At 40.8% G+C, this 22,959-nt stretch overlaps 1 protein-coding gene across 1 annotated transcript in view; it reads left to right on the top strand.

Moving 5' to 3' along the window:
• Positions 1-22,959, top strand: part of lamc1 (laminin, gamma 1) — a 261,259-nt gene that overhangs the window by 201,907 nt on the left and 36,393 nt on the right. Inside the window, exons 9-17 of the mRNA XM_072273978.1 lie at positions 1,629-1,751; positions 1,955-2,144; positions 3,884-3,996; positions 8,819-9,040; positions 10,789-10,977; positions 12,557-12,802; positions 13,310-13,463; positions 16,676-16,818; positions 16,913-17,091. Of these exons, the coding sequence (XP_072130079.1) occupies positions 1,629-1,751; positions 1,955-2,144; positions 3,884-3,996; positions 8,819-9,040; positions 10,789-10,977; positions 12,557-12,802; positions 13,310-13,463; positions 16,676-16,818; positions 16,913-17,091 (1,559 nt within the window). The remainder of the gene's footprint in view (positions 1-1,628; positions 1,752-1,954; positions 2,145-3,883; positions 3,997-8,818; positions 9,041-10,788; positions 10,978-12,556; positions 12,803-13,309; positions 13,464-16,675; positions 16,819-16,912; positions 17,092-22,959) is intronic.

The raw sequence follows: 22,959 nt of genomic DNA, 5'->3' as shown, positions 1-22,959 counted from the left end.
ATTCTGGTATCTGCCCCCCACTTTTCCTTCGCTACATCGATGACTGCATTGGCGCTGCTTCCTGCACATATGCTGAGCTCGTTGACTTCATTCACGTTGCCTCCAACTTTCACCCTGCCCTCAAGTTTACCTGGTCCATTTCCGACACCTCCCTCCCTTTCTAGACCTTTCTGTCTCTATCTCTGGAGACAGCTTATCTACTGATGTCTACTATAAGCCTACTGACTCTCACAGCTATTTGGGCTATTCCTCTTCTCACCCTGTCTCTTGCAAAAATGCCATCCCCTTCTCGCAATTCCTCCGTCTCCGCCGCATCTGCTCTCAGGATGAGGCTTTTCATTCCAGGACGAGGGAGATGTCCTCCTTTTTTAAAGAAAGAGGCTTCCCCTCCTCCACCATCAACTCTGCTCTCAAACGCATCTCCCCCATTTCACGCACATCTGCTCTCACTCCATCCTCCCGCCACCCCACTAGGAATAGGGTTCCCCTTGTCCTCATCTACCACCCCACCAGCCTCCAGGTACAACATATTATTCTCTGTAACTTCCGCCACCTCCAACAGGATCCCACCACTAAGCACATCTTTCCTTCCCATTCCTCCTGCTTTCTGCAGGGATCACTCCCTACGCGACTCCCTTGTCCATTCGTCCCCCTCCCCCCCATCCCTCCCCACCGATCTCCCTCCTGGCACTTATCCTTGTAAGCGGAACAAGTGCTACACATGCCCTTACACTTCCTCCCTTACCACCATTCAGGGCCCCAGACAGTCCTTCCAGGTGAGGCAACACTTCACCTGTGAGTCATCTGGGGTGATATACTGCGTCCGATGCTCCCGATGTGGCCTTCTATATATTGGCGAGACCCGAGGCAGACTGGGAGATCATTTCGCTGAACACCTACGCTCTGTCTGCCAGAGAAAGCAGGATCTCCTAGTAGCCACACATTTTAATTCCACGTCCCATTCCCATTCTGATACGTCTATCCACGGCCTCCTCTACTGTAAAGATGAAGCCACACTCAGGTTGGAGGAACAACACCTTATGTTCCATCTGGGTAGCCTTCAACCTGATGGCGTGAACATTGACTTCTCTAACTTCCGCTAATCCCCCACCTCACCCTCATACCCCATCCGTTATTTATTTATATACTCACATTCTTTTTCTCTCTCTCCTTTTTCTCCCTCTGTCCCTCTGACTATACACCTTGGAGTTTTTCTGGGTTTTTCTCCCCCCTCCCCCTTTTCTTTCTTCCCGGACCTCCTGTCCCATGATCCTCTCATATCCCTTTTGCCAATCACCTGTCCAGCTCTTGGCTCCATTCCTCCCCCTCCTGTCTTCTCCTATCATTTTGGATCTCCCCCTCCCCCTCCCACTTTCAAATCTCTTACTAGCTCTTCTTTCAGTTAGTCGTGACGAAGGGTCTCGGCCGGAAACGTCGACTGTACCTCTTCCTAGAGATGCTGCCTGGCCTGCTGCATTCACCAGCAACTTTGATGTGTATTAAATGAAAATTGTTGCTGTTGCCATTGTAGTTGCAGTTTTATGTTATAAAAACTTATGATAGGGCAGCGGCCAGTACATTGCCATGTTTGTGGAATAAAGCTAAGAGTTTTCTCTGCTGGCCTGTAGGTGATGATGGATGGCGGGCTGAACATCGAGATGGTGCTGCGGTTCAGCTACAATGGTCTCCAGTGAATCGTCACATCTCTGTGATCTCCAATGATTATTTCCCTGTTTACTACATTGCTCCTGGTATGTAAATTCAGTAAATGCACAAAATGTTAACTTCACCAAGGAAAATTAGTACAGTTGACTTGGTAATTTAGTATTTTATAATCCAGAACAATTTCAATGAAATTAGCTGTATAAGTTGAGGATCTAACTAATTGATTTAACAAACTGATGCATCCTTAGACACGTACAGAGCAAATAATTGCTTTTATATTCTCCCCCAGCAAGTCTTTTGGGTGATCAGCTGATGAGTTACGGTCAGAACCTCTCTTTCACTTTCTACATGGACAAGAGAAACAACCGTTTATCTGCTGAGGATGTCATACTGGAAGGAGCAGGCCTGAGAGTGACAGCTCCGTTAATCGCCCAGGGAAACCAGTATCCCACAGAAAGTCCTCAGAACTATATATTCAGGTGAAATAGGATCCAGAACATGATATTGTTATCAGGCTGAGTGATTAAAGATAAAAGCAATGGGTCATTGTCTAATCTGGTGATCTGCCTAGAAGCTATTCCAGATTTTAGTAGCCCAAGTATACTTATTGTGCTTTCAGAGTATATTAATGGCTAATGGAGTCGTGTATTGAGACCTAACTCTCTTGTCATGGTATTGGAATGTTAATATTTGTAAGCCACACACCAAAGTAACAGAGTATATATTCATGAGGGAAAATGCTGAGTAAGTATTTACTTCCTTGCATTCTTCATCTCTCCTGCCCTAACAAAAGGGAAATCAGGGTAAGAGTTGCTTGATCTACAATTGCATTCCAGCTCATTTCATATCTTTAATTTGTGTTTGTTTGTTTATTGATCCAAAAGAAGAAATTGCTAAGGAATTATAGTTTAGGAAATATCCCATCTGCTTCTGTGAAATTGAAACCTGGGTCTTGAAAGTGGAAACATGATGTTTTGCACTGGACCACCCAATCTCCTGTGTTCAAAGCAATATCTTTTTATTTAGGAGCAAAGATTCTCCAACTACCTGCACGAATCAATTCAAAGCACCTTATGGCTTTGTAAAATGCTGATCATAAAATCTGTACTTTTTAAGCCCAAACTGAAGTTGTGAGTACAGTAGATTCTGGCTAATTGGCCATTGGTTACTTGGGATAGCCACTTATTTGGGACAACGCTTGAGAAAATAGCTGGATTTCCTTGTTTGGCAGGAGGCTGTTGCCAGACATTATCTAAGTAGTATCAGTCATGTGCATATCATGTGGCTATTCACACTATACCAAAGCAAACAGTTTTTTAAAAGTGCCATGTGTGTTTGTGTTCAAAAAGCACAGATTTTTGTCAGTGATGTTTAGCAAGGAATAAACAGTAAGACAATTCAGAACTGTTTTGCTCACTGTAGTTTCAAGCATTCAGGCTTGGAGATGCCCAATACAGTTGGGAGTGAAAATGAAGTGATTTCATTACTTCAATAAGTTAGGACTATGAAGAATTTGAAGTTATCGACAATCATCTTGAATGTTACTTCTAGGGACTCGGCTCTCACCTGTGGCTGCATGCAACAGTGGCCACATCCCAGTACACCGTTTTGACAGGCAGGCTAAACCATTTGAGGGAAGCTGCTGTGTCCCATACCCTGGTGAGATAGGAACGTACCTGTCCTAGCATCAAAGTCAGCTCCGTCAGTCTGGGTGCATGAGATCTACGGTGAGCTCCAATGGCCCAGAGAGCGATACTGCAATGTGACGTGGAGAGTGAAGGGCATGATGTTGCACAGTCATGGTGATCCACTGCAGCCATGGGAGACCCCTAGTTGTGAGGTCTAATCGTCCCACTGGACCTGGCCGACCGAGGCCCAGGGAGTTGAACTGCCCCAGTGCAGTGGCTTTTCCACTTTAAAAACTCTCACCACAGAATTCCTGATACTGTTGAATATGACAGACAACTACTAGCAGTGTCCTAATTTGCTCTATATTTCATTTAAATACACAATTTGTTACTCAGTTAAGTGGTAGTTTGCCTTTTTTTTAATACCTTTTTAACTACCATGAAATTTCAGCTAATTAATGCAGCCAGTTAATTGGACCAAAATGTACTGTTCCCAATGTGTCCTAATTAAATGGAATCCACTGTATTTATGTTTGCAATCTGAAAAGAACTGTAAATGTTTGTAATGCATTCTTTTTATCTATTTGCAGACTCCATGAAGTGACAAGCTACCCCTGGAGGCCACAGCTTTCCTCTTTTGAATTTCAAAGGCTCCTTCACAACCTGACAGCTATTAAGATCCGGGGTACATATGGTGAAAATAGTAAGTACTCCTAGAAGTAAGTAGGCCAGTTGACAATGCACATAAGGCTCAAAAGAATGGAAGTGGAAAGAGACTATTTCGTCTTCAAGCCTTTTCTGCTTTTAATGAGGTCATGTGCGGTCTTGTACATTGTCCACTTTTCTGTCTGCTTCTCATTCCCTTGATTCAATCAGTATTGGTTGGAGTCTCTATCAGATTGAAACATTACACTATCACAATTCCATAGATAGAGAATACTACAGTACTATGCTAAAGTCTTAGGCACCCTAGGTTTTCATGTAGATTTTGTTTTAGGATGTTTATTTTTTTGTCTTCTGCAATAAAGTGACAGTAGAAAAGAACAAATTTTAGATCTCCAAACATTCATGTTCCAAAAAAATGAATGTTACAGAGAAATTTTTGTATTTCATTAAAGAAAGCAACATTATTAAGTAATAGACCATTTTTCACGTCAAAACTTGATTACTTTGTAGGTATATAGCCCAGTGCATGATTAAACAAAGATAACGAACAGGATGCTAATGATCAATGACATCACGAACTGAATGAGCTAAACTGATAAACTGGAACAGAAATGCATGTAGAAGAAACTGAGCCAAGGACAACCGAACTAAAAGGTGAGAGTTTGGCAGATGTGACAGTTTAATGTTCAAATCATCAGTTCTTACCCGATGGCAAGAGTGAGCATAACAACAAAACACAAGGTTGTCATCCTGCATCAGCAAGCTCTCTCTCGCCAAAATTTCGTGGCAGACAGGAGTTTGAAGTTGTGCTGACAAAGCGCTTCTGAAGAAACAGAAGGAAATGGGCAAGGTTGAGGATGAGAAATGCAGCAGTTGGCCACGGAAGCTGAGTGTAGCAGACATTAAACTGGTGTCCCTTCTAAATGAGAAGATGTCCATCACTGTTATCAGCTCTGAACTCACAGAAACCTCTGAAACCTAAGTACAGTCTGGAAAAGTCTTGTCAGAAAACTTGGATGAGTTGCTGCCAAAAAAAACATTTCTCTGAAGTGGAAACAAAGCCAAGAGACTCACCTACGCACTAAAACACAAGGACTAGGGTGCTGAACAGTCTCAGCATTTGCTCAACTGACAAGACTAAATTTGAAATTTTTGGCTCAACCAGGCAGTTTGGCTGTAGAAGAGCTGGAGATTGCTACATGGATGAGTGTCTGCAGTCAACAGTGAAGCACGGTGGAGATACCCTGCAGCTTTTCAGCTGCATTTCCTGCAAATGGAGTTGGTAACCAGGTCAAAATTAATGGAATCCTCAATGTTGAGAAGTACAAACAAATTCTCATCCATCACATAATACCATCAGGGAGGTGTTAGATCAGTCCCAACTTCAATCTGCAGCAGGACAATAATGCCAAATACATGGCTACGGTCACAGAGAACTATCTTCAGTAAAAAGAAGAACAAGGAGTTCTACAACAGATGGTATGGCCTCCACAGAGTCCTGATCACAACATCAAGGTTGTCAGAGATTACCTAGAATGACAGGAGCAAATAAGACAGCCAAAATCTGCAGAACCTTGGCAAGTTCTCCAAGATGCTTACCAGCTAATTTTCTTATAAAACTGCACAACAGAATACCTCAGAGAATTAATGGAGTTTAAAGGCAAAGGGTGGTCGCACTAAATATTGGTTTGATTTAGTGTTTTTTTTTTACAGTTTGCTGCTCCTTATAGTGAATTTCTTGATATTTAGAAACTTTTCATTTTATTATTTTTGAAAGCATCTTTGCTTTACAGATCTTTTTAAATGTGCCTAAGACTTCCGCACAGTACCGTACGTAAAGAGGCTCTTGTCCGTCCTAAATAGTCAACCCCTAATCGTGAGTCTATTTATTCTACATTCATATACTCCAGCACAGGGAAGCAGCTCCAGGATATCAGCAGTCTTATGTTGCCCCCCCCCCCCCCCCCCCAAAAATGTGTTGAGAATGACTGTCTCATATTCTGATCTGCTGGGTATAGGGCAATCTTACTTCGTCTCCTATCCTTATTTTAGAAGTAAACATGCTGTATCTGTTCCAAGGCAAGTGTATAATTTCTTCAGTGAGGAAAACAAATCACACTCAGTCTTTCAGTGAATAACACTTTTTTGTACTCCAAAGCCTTCACATTGAAAGGTAATATACCATTTGCTATCCTAATTGCTTTCTGTATCCACATGCTTATTTTGTGTGCTTTTGGAACTGTGACGCCAATATCCTTCTGCACACCCAAGTTTACCGGTTTCTTTAAGAATGTTAAAAGTTATTCTTTTCCATTCTTTATTAAAGTTAATAAATCCATATTTATCCCACTTTACATTCCAACTGCCAACTTCTTACCCACTTCTTTAACCTTTATGTGCCCCCCCCCACCCGCCAACCTCCTTCTTGAATAGTTATCTCTGCTGTTCTCAGTCTTCTGGGAATCAAAGGAATTTTGAACAATCATCTTAAATGCATCCACTATCACTGCTATTTGTGGGTTTCAAAATATTGTGATGAAAGCATTTGTTTGCTTTTAGTACCCATAATTTCCATAAGACCATAAGATATAGGAGCTGAAGCAGGCCATTTGGCCCATCGAACCAGCTCCACCATTCAATCATGAGCTGATCCAATTTTTCCAGTCATCCCCACTCCCCTGCCTTCTCCCCGTACCCTTTGATGCCCTGGCTAAAATCAAGAACCTAGCCACCTGTGCCATAAATGCACCCAATCACTTGGCGTCCACAGCTGCTTGTGGCAACAAATTCCACAGTTTTACCACCCTATGACTAAAGTAATTTCTCCACACCTCTGTTCTAAATGGATGTCCTTCAACCCTGAAGTTGTGCCCTCTTGTCCTATACTCCCCTACCATGGGAAATAACTTTGCCATATCTAATCTGCTCAGGCCTTTTAACATTTGGAATGTTTTTATGAGATCCCCCCTCATTCTCCTAAACTCCAGGGAATATAACCGAAGAGCTACCAGATGTCTCATATGGTAACCCTTTCATTCCTGGAATCATTCTCGTGAACCTTCTCTGAACTCACTCCAATGTCAGTATATCCTTTCTAAAATAAGGAGCCCAAAACTGCACACAATACTCCAAGTGTGGTCTCACAAGTCCCTTATAGAGCCTCAACATCACATCCCGGCTCTTACATTCTATACCACTAGAAATGAATGCCAACATTGCATTCGCCTTCTTCACCACCGACTCAGCCTGGAGATTAACCTTTCGGGTATCCTGCACAAGGACTCCCAAGTCCCTTTGCACCTCTGCATTTTGAATTCTCTTCACATCTAAATAATAGTCTGCCCATTTATTTCTTCCACCAAAGTGTATGACGATATACTTTCCAACATTGTACTTAATTTGCCATTTTGCCCATTCCCCTAAACTATCTAAGTCTCTCTGCAGGCTCTCTGTTTCCTCAACACTACCCGCTCCTCCACCTATCTTTGTATCATCAGCAAATTTAGCTGCAAATCCATTAATCCCACAGTCCAAATCATTGACATACATCGTAAAATACATCGGTCCCAACTCCGACCCCTGTGGAACTCCACTGGTAACTGGCAGCCAGCCAGGATAGGATCCCTTTATTCCCACTCTCTGTTTTCTGCCGATCAGCCAGTGCTTCACCCGTGCTAGTAACTCCCCATGGGCTCTTACCTTGCTAAGCAACCTTGTGTGTTGCACCTTGTCAAAGGCCTTCTGAAAATCCAAGTACACCACGTCTATTACATCTCCTTTGTCTACCCTGCTTGTAATTGCCTCAAAAAATTATGTAGGTTAGTCAGGCAGGATTTTCCTTTCAGGAAGCCATGCTGGCTTTGGCCTTCAGGCACTCCGTAATGTCATTCCTAACAATCGATTCCAATGTCTTCCCAACCACTGATGTCAGGCTAACAGGTCTATAGTTTCCTTTCTGCTGCCTCCCAGCCTTCTTAAATAGCAGAGTAACATTTGTAATTTTCCAGTCATCTGGTACAATGCCAGAATCTTATCGATTCCTGAAAGATCATTGTTAATGTCTCTGCAATCTCTCCAGCTGCTTCTTTCAGAACCCGAAGGTGCATTTCATCAGGTCCAGGAGATTTATCCACCCTCAGACCATTAAGCTTCCTGAACACCTTCTCAGTCGTAATTTTCACTGACACTCTTGAATGTCTGGTATACTACAGATGTCTTCCACTGTGAAGACTGCTGCAGAATATGCATTCATTTCCTCTGCATTCTCTGTGTCTCTCATTACAATATCTCCAGTGTCATTTTCTATTTGTCCTATACCTACCCTAAGCTCTTTTACTCTTTATATACTTAAAAATGCTTTTAGTATCATCTTTGATATTAGTGCCAGCTTCCTTTCATAATTCATCTTTTCCTTTCTAATGACCACCTGCAAGTTTTTAAAAGCTTCCCAATCCTCTTAATCTTCCCACTAGCTTTGGCTTCCTTGTATGCCCTCTCTTTTGCTTTTACTTTGGCTCTGATTTCACTTGTCAGCTATTACATAATATTTCACAAATGGTTGTGGAAATCTGAATGCAGAAGCAAAAAGGAAAAGTTTATCATGCATGATGAGAATTTAACTGAAATAACACTGTTCTTAAATTGGTGAAAAGAGACGGTGAAGTTTAGGGAGAGGGTTCCAGAGAGCAGTCGAAGTAGAGATCTTTACAATTTAGTTCAGATAAAAATAATAAATAGTTTTGTGCACATTTTCATTGTTTTGGAACACTATTTCCTTTTGCTACTGCTGATCATATATTTGCATGACAATTCATCTTCTTTAGTTTGTTTATGACCAACGTTTGTCCGTTTCCCTGCAGGCTATGGCTATTTAGATGATGTAACTCTGATTAGTGCTCGTCCTGGCTCTGGAAGTCCTGCTGACTGGGTGGAACAGTGTACCTGCCCGACTGCATATCAGGGACAATTCTGTGAACAGTGTGCTTTGGGCTACAGAAGGGATGATCCCGGTCGTGGATCATTCAGTCCCTGTGTGCCTTGCAGCTGTAATGCACATAGTGATACCTGTGATCCTGAAAGTGGTGAGTACCCAGAGCTTTTCTGTGGAGAGATCTCAGGAAAGTAGGTCAATATTTTATGCAGTGGAGTTCATATCATCTAACTTTTTAAGACATTTTTTTCTTATTTTCCATTTTCCCCAATATGCTCCCATTCTTGGGTCAGAGGGAACCTAATCTAGGCAGTACAATTCTTCAACTTACAATGCACTTAAATAAAATATATGTGCTTTTCATTTTTGGTTCAATTAGATTTTTGTTTTGAAAATCTATACTTTTGCTTCATTCATAGGAGATGATGTTTATTAATCTTTCTACACCATTGTTTACGTGCATGGCAGCTAAAGTCAAGTCTTGTTTAATACTACGTGGTACGGGGAGAGTTGGTCCTTTCGGCTGAGGAGCATGCTATTTTGCTGGCATCAAGCCGAATTGTCATGGGTGAGGGGATCGGGACTCTTTTATCCCATGATTGTGTTTTTGTGTGTGGCTCTTGGTAATGTGTTTTAGAACCTTGACCCCGTAGTAACAATGTCTTGTTTGGCTGTATTCATGAGCATTCATGTATGGTTGAATGACAATTAAACTTGATTTGAACTGAATTATATTTTGCTGTTTCCTTACTGTCATTTTCTGATAGTGCATCTGGGTAGTTTTTGTTTGAATATCAAGTGGATCCATAATTGTCAGCAAAAATTTTGACCAGGTTCAAAAGGGTTTGCAGGTTCATTTATTATCAAAGTATGTATACAGTATACAACTCTGAGATTCTTCTTCTCCAGATAGCCACAAAATGAAGAAAACCATGGAAGTCTGTTCAAGGAGAAACAGCAAACCCACCCCCCAGCCCCGCAAAAAAAAAATGACTGGCAACGCAATCATCAACCCACAAAGCACAACAAGAACATCAGCCTGCAAATCCCCCTCCCTCACACTAAAAACTAACAAATACGGAACGAGAATATCAACCCCCGTACCCCCCTCTCCCCACAGAAAAATCGAGGAAAAAACCAGCGACAGCGCAGAATATAAAAACCACAAGACTCCATGGTCCAAATCCACAAGCACAGAACCTCGGTAACATCCTCCAACATTATCAAGAGAGAGAGAAACACCATGTATTAAAATATTTGTGAGAAGCTGTTGTCCTACCTTAATATCAAATTAAACCCCCAAATTAAGAAATCATTTACTATTGTTGATTAAATCTACGGGAGATGAGGTTTCAAGGAACACTTTTTTTTACATTGAGCATCATAAAATTAGATAATGTCTACTAGCCAAATTTTGAAGTGAATTTCAGTGCTGTTTTGATGAAATATTTTCATAGAGTCAAAATCCTGGTTTTCCTTTCTTAAGGCCACATAGATAGCAATAACTCTAAAAGAATTTAGTCCAAGAACTATCCCTTTAAAGGCACATTTGGAATGAACAATAAATGCCCACATCCTGGGAATTGATTCTTTGAAAGTTTTCTTTTAATTCATTAAATCTTCAATAAATTCACATACTTATGTTCAAACAAAAAATGTGAATTTTCTGAGATATTAGTAATATGTTCCTAATTCTGATGTTATGCCGGATGACCTATTTATGTATTAAATGTGGAAAAATCAGAAAGATTTCTCTGCTTCAGTGCAATTGGTGGAGGCAAATGGGGAAGAAAAGGGTGGTCAGTGCATTTGTATCTATTTAACAGTTGTAACAGAAGCAGAATTTCAGTCCCTATGTTTGATATACGGATAATTAACTCTCTTTAATCTGGTGCAAAGGTGAATGTTACTGTAGGGACAACACAGCAGGACCAAATTGTGAGCGGTGTAAAGATGGATACTATGGTGATCCTACAGTTGGTAACACAGATGACTGTAAGCCATGTCCTTGTCCAGCTGGTTCAAGCTGTGCTGAGGTACCTAAAACTGGGAATATTGTGTGCACCAACTGCCCTGAAGGGACCACAGGTGAGATGCTCAAAACTTTCATTAATTCTGTTAAAATTAACTTGTTCTCATACATCATGCTGTTTAATTATAAAAGGTTATTGTCTTTTTTTGTATTCTTATCTGTATCACATTGGCATTTCAGTGCTCCTACTGGAATTTGTTGGCTGGATATTTAGGATTAGAATAAAGGCCTCCACTTAAGCAACTTTCTTAAAAATCTTCAGCTTGCAGCTCATGCATGCAAAAATCTCAATGAATGAATGCGCACTTCACAGAAATCACACAGCTATACTTTTCAGCGGTTGCCTTATTTGCAAATCATCTCTCATAGCACAAAGAATTAATGGAAAACAGACGGCTTGGACAATGGTCTCTACAAATACATATAATCAATAACTGTCAGATGCTTTTCAGAAGACCACACTTTGTGTAACGTTAATAGGATTATATGTTCACAGAAGGCCATTCAGCCCACTTGCCTGTTAGAGCAGTTCTATCAAACCCATTCCCCATGTGACCCTAAACTTATACACTCAGACCCTTCAATGTCCCGTTGCTGTTAATGCTACTTAACCATTTGGGTCATGACTTAGCTGAAGGAGGTCAATGAAGGCTAGCAAATAACAAAATGTATATTTGGGGAAAGATGTTAATAGGGCATGCAGTTCAAAATTACCAGGAAAAGGAAGAAAAATCAGTGCTGAGTAAAGAAAATATAAACCTGGAATGGTGAATTGCCTTAAAACATTATCGTGCTCAAGAGCCCGAAATGCAGCAGAATTGCTTTGGATGTGAAGTATGTTTGGGACCTTTGGGACCAAGGAAGCGAGAAGGTGTGCAAGATATTCTCGGGGGGCGGGCGAAGAGTGTAACTGCTATGAGAATGGGTAGTACTGCAATTGCAACAGTCCTCTGGAGTACTGAATGGAGGCAGTGAGGTCAGATGTGATGGGAGGTGACTCAAGGATGAATTGTGAATATGAAGGCTTGTAAGCTCAATGGCTAGTGGACCCGTTCTTGTGCAGTGTCTGTATTTAAGAAGATAATTTCTATATTTAGTGTTTGTTATCTTCATTTTAATTTGTTTGCTTCCTGTTCTTTTTAAGGAATTACCAGAGTTATAATGCTGATCTTGCAGTCAGTTGTACATAAATGCATCTGGCACACAGGTAGATTCTTTATCAAAATTAGGTGCTATACAAAAATTTGAAAAAAAAAACAGTATATAAATTAACCCATCATGGATTTGCTTCTGCATAGCTTTTGCATGTGTGGCAATCCAAGCATCATCCACAGGTAAGGCAAAATTGACAAATACAGGGAAATGGTGTATTTGGGCAAACTTTGCTCAGATACATATGAAGATCCATATTTTGTGATCATTTTAGTAAATCAAACATTTACTATAACTTTAGAATAACTACATTTCTAATGAAAGCCATTGCTCTAAACATTAAGTATGTTTCTCTTCATCAAAAACTCCCTGACCTACTGAGTATTTTCAGTATTTCCATTGTTTTTAGTACATACTTCTAGCATCTGCAATTTCTTTTCGAGTTTTTTTTTCCATTTTTCATTGCAATGCATTTGCTTTCAGGTAAAAGGTGTGAGCTCTGTGACGATGGATACTATGGTGACCCATTAGGAGAAGAAGGGGCTGTGAGGCCATGCAAACCATGCCACTGTAGTGACAACATTGATCCAAATGCCGTGGGGAACTGTAATCGGCTGACAGGAGAGTGTCTGAAGTGCATCTACAACACCGACGGATTCTACTGTGATAAATGTAAAGATGGATTTTACGGAAATGCATTAAATCCAATTCCTTCAGAAAAATGCAAGGGTGAGTCTTACATTTGCCTTGCCCATTAAATGTTCCTAAAATAACCTAAATAATTTCTTTAAAAATGGTTTTATTATAATCTTCATGAAATGTAGTTAATTTCAAATTTGTCCATCTGAAACATAAAGTCCATTTGATTTTTTTGCTGAATTAGAAACATTGTATAACTTGTATGTTGTAGGGAAATCATTATAATATCACTTTAGTAGAAATGGGAGAAGGTTGATGAAGTGTATGTTGGCAGTTGCTCTTTACAATTGGCATCAGGACTGATTTAAAGTTTACCATTTGTTATTACCTTTTAATCCACAGTAACTCTGATACATTCATGACTTTTTCTTTTTTGTGTGTGTTTGGGGGGGGGGCTGGTTTGTGGTTGGAATCCATAGCAGGAAATTTCTTAGCAGAAATGATCAAACCTCTCAGCAACCGAGAATGATGGAAGTAAGAGCCTTGCGGACCCCACCAGCTTCTTTCACAATATAATGTGCTTATTTTCTCTTCCAGCTTGTAACTGTTCTCCTTATGGCACTGTGGGTCAGCAGAGGAACTGCAACCAGATTACAGGTCTATGCGAGTGCTTAGCTCATGTCATGGGTAGAGACTGTAGTCAGTGTGAGCCCGGCTTCTATAATCTTCTTAGTGGCCAGGGCTGTCAAAGGTAAGTCAAGTAGAACAACTTTCTGCCCCCATTCTTTAGCTGATTATTTAGCAGTTCTGTGTGCTCATATAATCTAATTGGAGACTAGTAGCTGATCCCACGTTGTGTGGGTATACTAATCGAGTTTAGAATGGAGTAGCAGATAGCGCTCTAGGCACCAAGTATTGAGACCTGTATTATGATAATCCTGAAGAAATGGTAGAAGGATGAAAATATAGATGGGTGTGTTAGTAAATTTGCAGATGACATCAAGATTGGTGGAGTTGTGGATAGTGTAGAAGACTGCTAAATAATACAGCACAATACAGATCATTTGTAGATATGGGCTGAGAAATGGCAGATGGAGTTTAACCCAGATAAATGTGATGTGTTGCACTTCAGTAGGGCAAATACAAGGAGACAATACACTGTTAGAGCAAGATCCTTAACAGTGTTGCTGAGCAGAGAGATCTTGGGATCCAAGTTCATATCGTTTTGAAAGTAGCTGCACGGGTCAATATGGTGGTTAGGAACGCTTATGGAATGGTTGCTTTTAGTAGTCGAGGTATTGAGTTCAAACGTTAGGAGGTTAGTTGCAACTTTATGAAGTTCTGGTTAAGCCACATCTGGAGTATTGCATACAGTTCTGGTCACCCCACTATAGGAGGGATGTTGAGGCTTTGGAGAAGGTCCAAGAGAGGTTCACCAGGATGCTGCCTGGTTTAGAATGCATGTACCATCATGAGAGGCTGGGTAAACTTGGGAGTTTTCCCCGGAGTGTCAGAGACTGAAGGCAGGTCTGGTGGAGGTTTACAAGATTATGAAAGGCATAGATAAAGTGAACAGAGAGTATATGTTTCCCAAGGTTGAAATGTCTAATACCAGAAGGCATCCATTGGAGGTGAGAGGGGGTAAGTTCAAGGGGGATGTGAGTGGTAAGTTTTTAACTCGGGTGCCTGGAATGTGCCGCCTGGTATGGTTATAGAGGCAAATACATTAGAGCCTTTTCAGAGATGTTTCACTAGGCACGTGGATGTAAGGAAGATAGAGGGATATGGACGTGTAGGCAGGAGGGATTGGTGTTTGGGTGTTTTTGATTTGCTATTTTGGCTGGTTCAACACAACATTGTGGGCCAAATGGCCTGTTCTTGTGCTATACTGTTCTATGTTCTATAAAACATGGTCTTCCAGCTGATAGTGATGGAAATAAAATTGCATATTTCCCAAGATCCATTCATGATTTTTTAAAAAGTTGATATCATCATTTAGTTTGCTTCACTGTAAAATCAAAGGAACAGATCACTCTTGGTTGTAAGGGCAAAGTGAAAGGGACCATATGCTAAAAATCCTTTCTATAAGATAAAGCATGTGATTTTCTGTTGAAAATATGTGACACCTATTTTATTTTCACATTGCTAATTGCACTGTGGATAAAATTACTGCAAGAATGGATGCATTATGATATTTGACCCTTTCATGAAACTTGGGAGGAACTACCTGAATCTTGCTTGTAGACAGTGTACAAAGGGAATTCCAGCAAAAACTGCATTCCTGTGGAAACTTCAGGAATGCTCTCTGCCATCTGATATCTCCTGACATATTGATGAATGCTGCTGCTTAGTACTCGACCTGTTGTTGCCCTGTCCCCTTCTGCGTCTGCCCTGTAGAATGCAAAACTATTGTATCCTACAAGAATGCCAACAACGTTAAGAGCAGAGTAATTCGTAAGATTATGAACATCAGTACAGAAAAGATACCTCTGCAAATTATAGGTGTTGTAGTTGGCAATATGTATAAATTTCAGGAAAGAATGCTTGAACTTGTAAAGGATAGAGGGCAAGCAAGATGAAGAATTGCTGATAATGTTGGGAGATAATGGTATACATTTTCTCCTCAGAATGAGGATTGAAAGTGTGACTTAACAGCATGCATAAAAATCCATAGTTTCTAGGATGAGTGTCAGATTTCCTTTTGCTTTTTTTTTACATTTACCTCATGAGATTAAATATCTAGTTTGACTGTGCTTGAAAATTGGCTTAATGTATCGCAGACATTGGAAATAAACTTACATTTAGCACAGCCAAGACCAAATATAATTGTGGCATTTAAGACAATTTCACATTTCATTGAAACAGTGCACCATTGTTGCTAATACATTCTATGAAGGGTCAGTTGTTGTTGAGTGCCGTCAAGTCATTGTCGACCGACGGCGACCCTGTGGAGAGTGTAGTTGTCCATAGGGTTTTTGTGGCCAGATATGGAAGTAGATTGCCAAGCCATTCTTCTGCACGGTTGCTGTTGTTGCCCAGGTTGGGCCCCTGGCGAGACTGGAACTCAGGACCATCTGCCTCAAAGTCCAGAGCTGATGCCACTACACTACTGGCTGGCCCAGAAGAGTCTATAGAATACTTACTTGACATGGGGTCTAATTCGCATAATCATGTGAATTCAAGGATATTGAGGGGGAGAGATGTTTGTGATCCCCCATTTATATTAGGTCTAGTGCAGAGTCTGTTTACACATAATTTATATATACCATTCTTTGAAAGATCCAATAAAAAGGATGCTTTTCCCAAAAGACAAATTGGCCAAGATTTTGCACCAGTAGTGCTCTGCAGAATCCAATCCCCAATGGGTTGACTGAAAAATCCATAAAAGCAATGAACATATTACTTAGTGACAACACTGTTGCCGAGAACTGTGACATTTGGGTCAATAAATTCCATTAAACTATTGCTGTTTGTGAAAGTAGCACTAGCACACATTTCAGAAAACTAGTAGAAGTCACCAGATAAGACACCGATTTTAAAGTCCTAATCCTATATTTGGATTTATTACTTAATCCAGTATTTAGCTTATATCCCAATAGCAGGTTGAGTAGCAACGGATTTATGACCCTTGTTGATGAACTGTCTTTAATTGCATATGTGGATAATCTTGTTCTGTAACCCCTCGACGCGCACTTTGCGTGCATTGTTAAATGTATTATTTTAAATGAAGGGTAAAATATGAGGATAATAGTAGTCCTGTCATTAAAAAATTTCTTCTTTCCATCATAATGTTAACTAGAATTGTGTGCCATTATCTCCACAAAAAATTTAAAAAAATAGTTGAAGTAATTGTTTCTGGGATAATGTGCAGTTTGGAGTAGTTAGTCAACCTTATATTTTTTCAGTACAATGACTAACATTACTCTCCGAAGTGAAGGGCCTAATTTCAATTCTCTGTTTCAGGTGTGAGTGCAATCCCATTGGTTCTGTTAATGGACAGTGCGACTCCCAAAATGGGCAGTGTGAATGCCAGCCTGGTGTTGTTGGTCGGCAGTGTGATACTTGTGAACCTAATCATTTTGGATTTAGTCGGGATGGATGCAAACGTAAGTGCAAGAATTGCTTAACAAGTTTTAGAATAAATTATCAATTGTCAGCTCTTTAGAGAAATGTCTGTAAATTGTATTTCTCCTTCTATAGCCTGCGACTGTGACCCTGAAGGTTCTAAATCGCGACAATGCAAGGAAGATGGAAAATGTGATTGTAAGGAAGGGTTTGTGGGTGCTCATTGTGATCAGTGTGAAGAAAATTACTTTTATAATCGCACAAGGCCTGGTTGCCAGGAGTGCCCTGCCTGCTACAAACTGGTGCAAGATAAGGTAGGAATCACAGTTTTGTATTTGTTTATCATATTATTTTATGATCCATTGTCTTGTGAATAAAATCAGAGGTTGCCTCAATTTGTCCTTGTCTTTTCCTATCTTTCCTGCCAGATCATCAGCCATTATTTGAAAATCAAACTGAGAACTTGTATATAATCTAGGCTACGGAGTGACTTGCTTAACACTTTTTTCTTGGGTTTGACTCCCAACACTGTCCAGATAAAATATGCATCTCTTGGCCTATGCAAAATTCGTTTTGGCTTTCATGGTTGGATTCTTTTAGTCGGCACAATCTACATACAGCCTCTAAATTGATGCCCTCACTTGAAAGATTTACAGAATCGATACTCTCTGATGCTGGGACTTCCATAAACCTAAGGTGAAAGTGAAATCAAGGTTACTGAGTTCCTCAGGCTAACAGTTGAATTTTGATACCAGTTGGTGGCCTATACCCCAAATCATTAAATGTCCCATCATGTTAAATCTACTGTGGATCCTTTCTTCCCTTAAGGCACCTATTCTAATTTACACTGTTGTAAAGTCTTAGGAACCATTATGAAACTGATATAATTTCTGGGAAAAGAGCCAGCTTTGGTTAGCACTAGCTCAGTGGTTATGCAAATATGAAATAGAGGTTTTTTCCCCCTACCTAGGTTAAACTAGTGAACTCACAAATTGAAGATAAACAGAAAGTGAAATAATGAATTAAATAAAACAAGCTATTTAAGTAGTAAGTATGATTTTATTGAAAATGAATTAAATGCTTTCAAATATTGACTATTATGGAAGAATCCAAGAGCATCTAAATTAGGGGCCTTGTTAGCCTCAGCTCCCCAATGCTGTTTCCCACTTCCTACCTCACACAGACTCTGTCTTTCCCCAGCACAATGGGAGATCTGCAGCCTCACTTGTTCCACTTCAGGGAAGGTTAACACTGAGGCATGAATATATATAATCATAACTCATAAATTCAATAACATATTGAGAAAATATACATTATGTTTAGAATGCGTGATTAAGATGTAGAATTAGATGTTGTTGAGGTAACATTGTATTTAACAGAAAGCCCGTGAAAAACCTAAGATTAGAATGATGCTGATAGACTTAGGAAGCATGTGCACTGTAGAACAGTCATAGAAAGCATGAATGTGCTGAAAATCTTGTTTCTTTACTGTGAATCTGCAAGCTGCAATTTGCTGCCATTATACTTTGATGTTGTTTCCTTAATAAGTCTAAATAAATCTTTTCATAGAATTTGACACCGTGAGTCAGTCTCAGAAAACTAAAATAAAAGTTTCTGTACTTTAATGGGTAGTGTGAAAACAGCTTTCACAGCTGAATAACTGGTTGTAGCAAAGGAAGGAAAGAATTGTATATGAAACTAAACTTGCTATCATAATGACATTCAGTTACCTGACCACAGATTATAAGTGAATAAGAACAAGCAGGCAAGCATGTTGAAATTTGTAAAAACTTTTTTGTTAGTAAATCCAGAAAAAGCAAAAACAACTGTTTATCTTTTTTAAAATAGATATTTTTAACTTTAATCAGTAATTCAATCACAAAAAGCTGAAGCCAGCGACGTTTCCTTAAGGACAAATCTTGCCTGACAATTCTGTTGGAATTCTTTGAGGAAGTAACAGGCAGGATAGACGGGGAAGGATCACCTGAGATTGCCAAACAAGAGCTCATAGTATTACAGGAGCAATACCAGCATGGCCACAGAAGATGTGTGACAACATGGCCATAGTCCCAAAGAGACACCAAATTGCATAGAGGGAGAGAGAGTTTAAAAGAAATGAGTGTGGACAGTCGGCACTTTTTGCACACCACAGTTCCCGAGGAGACATTGGATTGTGCATAATTAGGCAATTAGCAAAGACCAATAAAAAGAAGTTAGGTTTAAGCCGAGCAGCCATTGTGTAGTGATAGAGGATTTGTTGGTTAGGGGAACAGAAAATAAGTTCAGTGGACAAGAATGGAATTCCGAAATGGTTTGTTGCCTCCCGGGTACCAGTGTCAGGGACATCTCAGATTGAATCCACAGCATTCTAAAGTGTGAGAGTGAGCAGCCAGAATTCATGGCCCAGGTTAGTACTAATGACAGAGATAGGATGGGTGATGAGGTCCTGCAAAATGAGTTAATGAGTTCAGGCAGTTAGTTACTAAGTTAAAGGACAAGGCCTCCAGGGTGCTACCCATGCCATATGCCAGAAAGGGCAAAACACATGGTTCAACTTAATATCAGAGAATGTATACAGTATACAACTTTTTGTGAAACAAGAAACGTTAAAGAATGAATGAGAGAGACATCAGAACCCCAGATCTACCCTTCCCTCCAACACACAGGTAGCTGCCAAAGCACCGACCCTCCTCCTCTCTCTCCCCACACTTGCACCAGCAGAAGCACCGACCTTACCCCTCCCTACCATGCAAGCAATGGTCAAAGCCCCCAAAGTGACATTGATCTAGACTCCATCAAAAACTACAGTCCACAACCCAGCACCTCAGTATCTTAGACAGGCTCGAAAGGGGTCACTCTCCTGCAACAAGAGCAGAGATCAGCAATTCGCTGTTCCGATGTCACTTCTCCGGGCCCCCTGACTTAGGGACTGACGGTCATCGAGAGAGGGAGGGATCACTCGAGTACAGAGGCCTTCTTCTGACTGCCTGCTGCCCTGATGGTTCAGTCTCCCACAGTGCTTCAGTCAGCGGCACCGACGATGAACCGGGTCATCCGTGGGGGCGCTCCCTGAAGACACACTTCTTCCACGGTACTCATGGAGATAGCGAACCACCAGCCTGCACATCGTGAAGAACTGTAGTTTGAACTGTAAATCACAGGCTCCAACAGCATCCTAACCACCTTGAAAAGAAACAAAAGATGTAAGAGAAGAAGAATAAGCCAGGGATGTGATATCAGGATTGATGACCATGCCATGTGTTAATGGGAAGATCATACAGTTTAACACTTGACCAAAGAGATGATGCAAGAGGAAGGGCTTCATGCTTTTGGATCATTGGGCTTCCTTCCAGGTGGGACCTCAACAGAAGAGACAATTTGCACCTGAACTGGAGGGAGGCTAACATGCTGCATGTGGGGGGTTTAAACTAGAGTTGCAGGGGGATGGGAACCAGAGTGCCTCGACAGATGATGGAGAGGTTGAGAAGAAAGATGTTGGTAAGTCCTCAGACAAAGTCAGTAATCACAAGGTCGAACACGGTGGGACTAATATTGTGACCTGCGTATATTTCAGTGAAAGGCGGATGAGTATGGGGCATGGATCAGCGTGTGGAATTATGACATTGTAGCCATTAGTGAGACACAGTTTTTGAAAGAGCAGGACTGGCAGCCCAATGTTTTGGGGTTTCCTTGTTTTAGATGTGATGGAGCAAGAGGAACAGATGGCATTACTAGCCAGGGAAAATGTCATGGAAGTGCTCCATCAGGACAGACTGGAGAGGCTTTATGGGTAGGACTGAGGAATAAGGAAGATATGATCGTATTAATAAGATTATATTATAGACCACCCAACAGTCTGCAGGATTTGGAGTATATTTGTAGAGAGATCGCAGACTGTTGCAAAGAACACAAGGTTGTGAAAATAAGTGATTTTAACTTCCCACATATTGACTGGGACTCCCATACTGTAAAATGGCAGGATGGGAAAGTGTTTGTCAAATGTGTTCAGGAAAATTTCCTTAACTAATCAGTATGTACAATTCCCAATGAGGGAGAGTGTGATATTTAATCTGATATTAGGCAATGAGACAGAGCAGGTGACAGAAGTTTGTGTGAAGGAGCACTTTGCATCTAGTGATCATAATGCCATTATTTCAAGGTAATAAGGAAGAAGGATAAGTCTGGTCCTGGGGTTGAGATTCTAAATCGAAGGAAGGCCAATTTTGATGGTATCAGAAAGGATTTGGCAAGTGTAGATGGTAAGTTCTTTTCTGGCAACAGTGCTCTTGTTAGTGAGTAGGACTTTAGAAGTGAAATTTTGAGAGTACAGAGATTATATTTTACTGTCAGAATAAAAGGCAAGGATAACAGGTTTGGGGAACCTTGGTATTTGAGAGATATTGAGGCCCTGGTGAAGAAAGAAGAGGAGGAGGTGCAGAGCAGGTATGGTCAGGCAGAAACAAATGAGGTACTTGAGTATAAGAAATGCAAGAGAACACTTAAGGGAATCAGGAGGGCTAAAAGAAGGCATGAGGTTTCTCTAGCAGACAAGGTGAAGGAGAATACTAAGGGCTTCTACAGATACATTAAGAGCAAAATAATAACAAGGGACAAAATTACTCCGTTGGAAGATTAGAGTGGTAGTCTACGTATGAAGCCAAATGAGATGGGGGAGATCTTAAATGGATTTTTGATTCTGTATTTACTATGGAGATGGACTCAAAGTCCATAGATAAGAGGCAATGCAGCAGTGACATCATGGACCCTGTACAAATTACGGAGGAGGAGGTGTTTACTGTCTTGATGCAAATTAGGATGGATACGTCCCCAGGGCCTGACAAAGTGTTTCCTCGGACGCTATGGCAGGCTAGTATAGAAAAATTGATGAAAGCAAGGCAGTGATTTTAGCAAAGTATTTGACAAGGTCACAAATGGGAGTTTGGTTAAGAATTTTCAGATGTTTGGCATTTAAGATGAAGTAGTAAATTGGATAAACTGTTGAATTTGCAGAAGAAGCCAGAGAGTTGTTGTAGATGGTTGTTTTTCTGACTTCAGGCCCGTGGCTAGTGCTATGCCGCAGGGATCAGTGCTTCGTGTTTGTCATCCATATCAACGATCTGGATGATAATATATTAAACTGGATCAGCAAATTTGCAGATGACACCAGTGTTGGGGGAGCAGTAGACAGTGAGGAAGACTATCAAATCTTGCAGTGGGATCTGGACCGGCTGGAAAAATGCACTGAAAAATGGCAGGGTGAATTTATTGTAAACAGGTATGAAGTGGACCAACCAGGGTAGGTCCAATTTTGGTCACATACCTATGGGAAAGATGGAAATAAGATTGAAAGAATCCGTGCCAAAACCATTTAACTGCCTACTCCCATTGATCTGCTCCATGACCATTGCCCTCTATATCCCTGCTATCAATGTACGTATCCAAACTTCTGTTAAATGTTGAAATCAAGCTCGCATGCACCACTTGTGCTGGCAGCTCACTCCACACTCTCATGACCTTCTGAGTGAAGAAGTTTCCCCTCATGCTTCCCAGAAACTTCTCACCTTTCAGCCGTAACCAATGACCTCTGGTTGTGGTCCCACCCAAATTCAGTGGAAAAAAACCTGCTTGCTTTTACCCTATCTTTACCCCTCAAAATTTAGTATGCTTCTATCACATCTCCTCTCAGTCTCCTACGTTCTAAAGAATATAGTCCTAACCTTTTTAATCTTCCTTATAACTCAGGCCCTCCAGACCTGGCAACATCCTTATGAATTTTCTCTGTACTCTTTCAACCTTGTTTACATCTTTCCTGTAGGTGGGTGACCAAAACTACATACGATACTCCAAGCGAGGCCTCACCAGCGTCTTGTACAACATCCCGCCTCCTGTACTCTATACATAGATTTCTGGAAGCCAAAGAGCGAAAACCTTTTTTTCTGACCCTTTCTACCTGTGACGCCATTTCGAGTGAATTATGGGCCTATATTCCCAGATCCCTTTGTTCTACCGTGCTCCTCAGTGCCCTACTGTTCACTGTGTAGAACTAACCCTGGTTCTATCAAAGTGCAAGACCTCACACCTGTCTGCATTAAATTCCATCTGCCTTTTTTCCAGCTGAAGCAGATCCCTCTGCAAGCCATGATACCCTTCCTCACTGTCCACTACACTCCCTGTCTTGGTGT

Source organism: Mobula birostris, chromosome 12 (genome assembly GCF_030028105.1).
Source record: "Mobula birostris isolate sMobBir1 chromosome 12, sMobBir1.hap1, whole genome shotgun sequence".
Taxonomy (NCBI): Eukaryota; Metazoa; Chordata; class Chondrichthyes; order Myliobatiformes; family Myliobatidae; genus Mobula; species Mobula birostris.
This window is presented reverse-complemented; position numbering and strand designations above follow the sequence as displayed.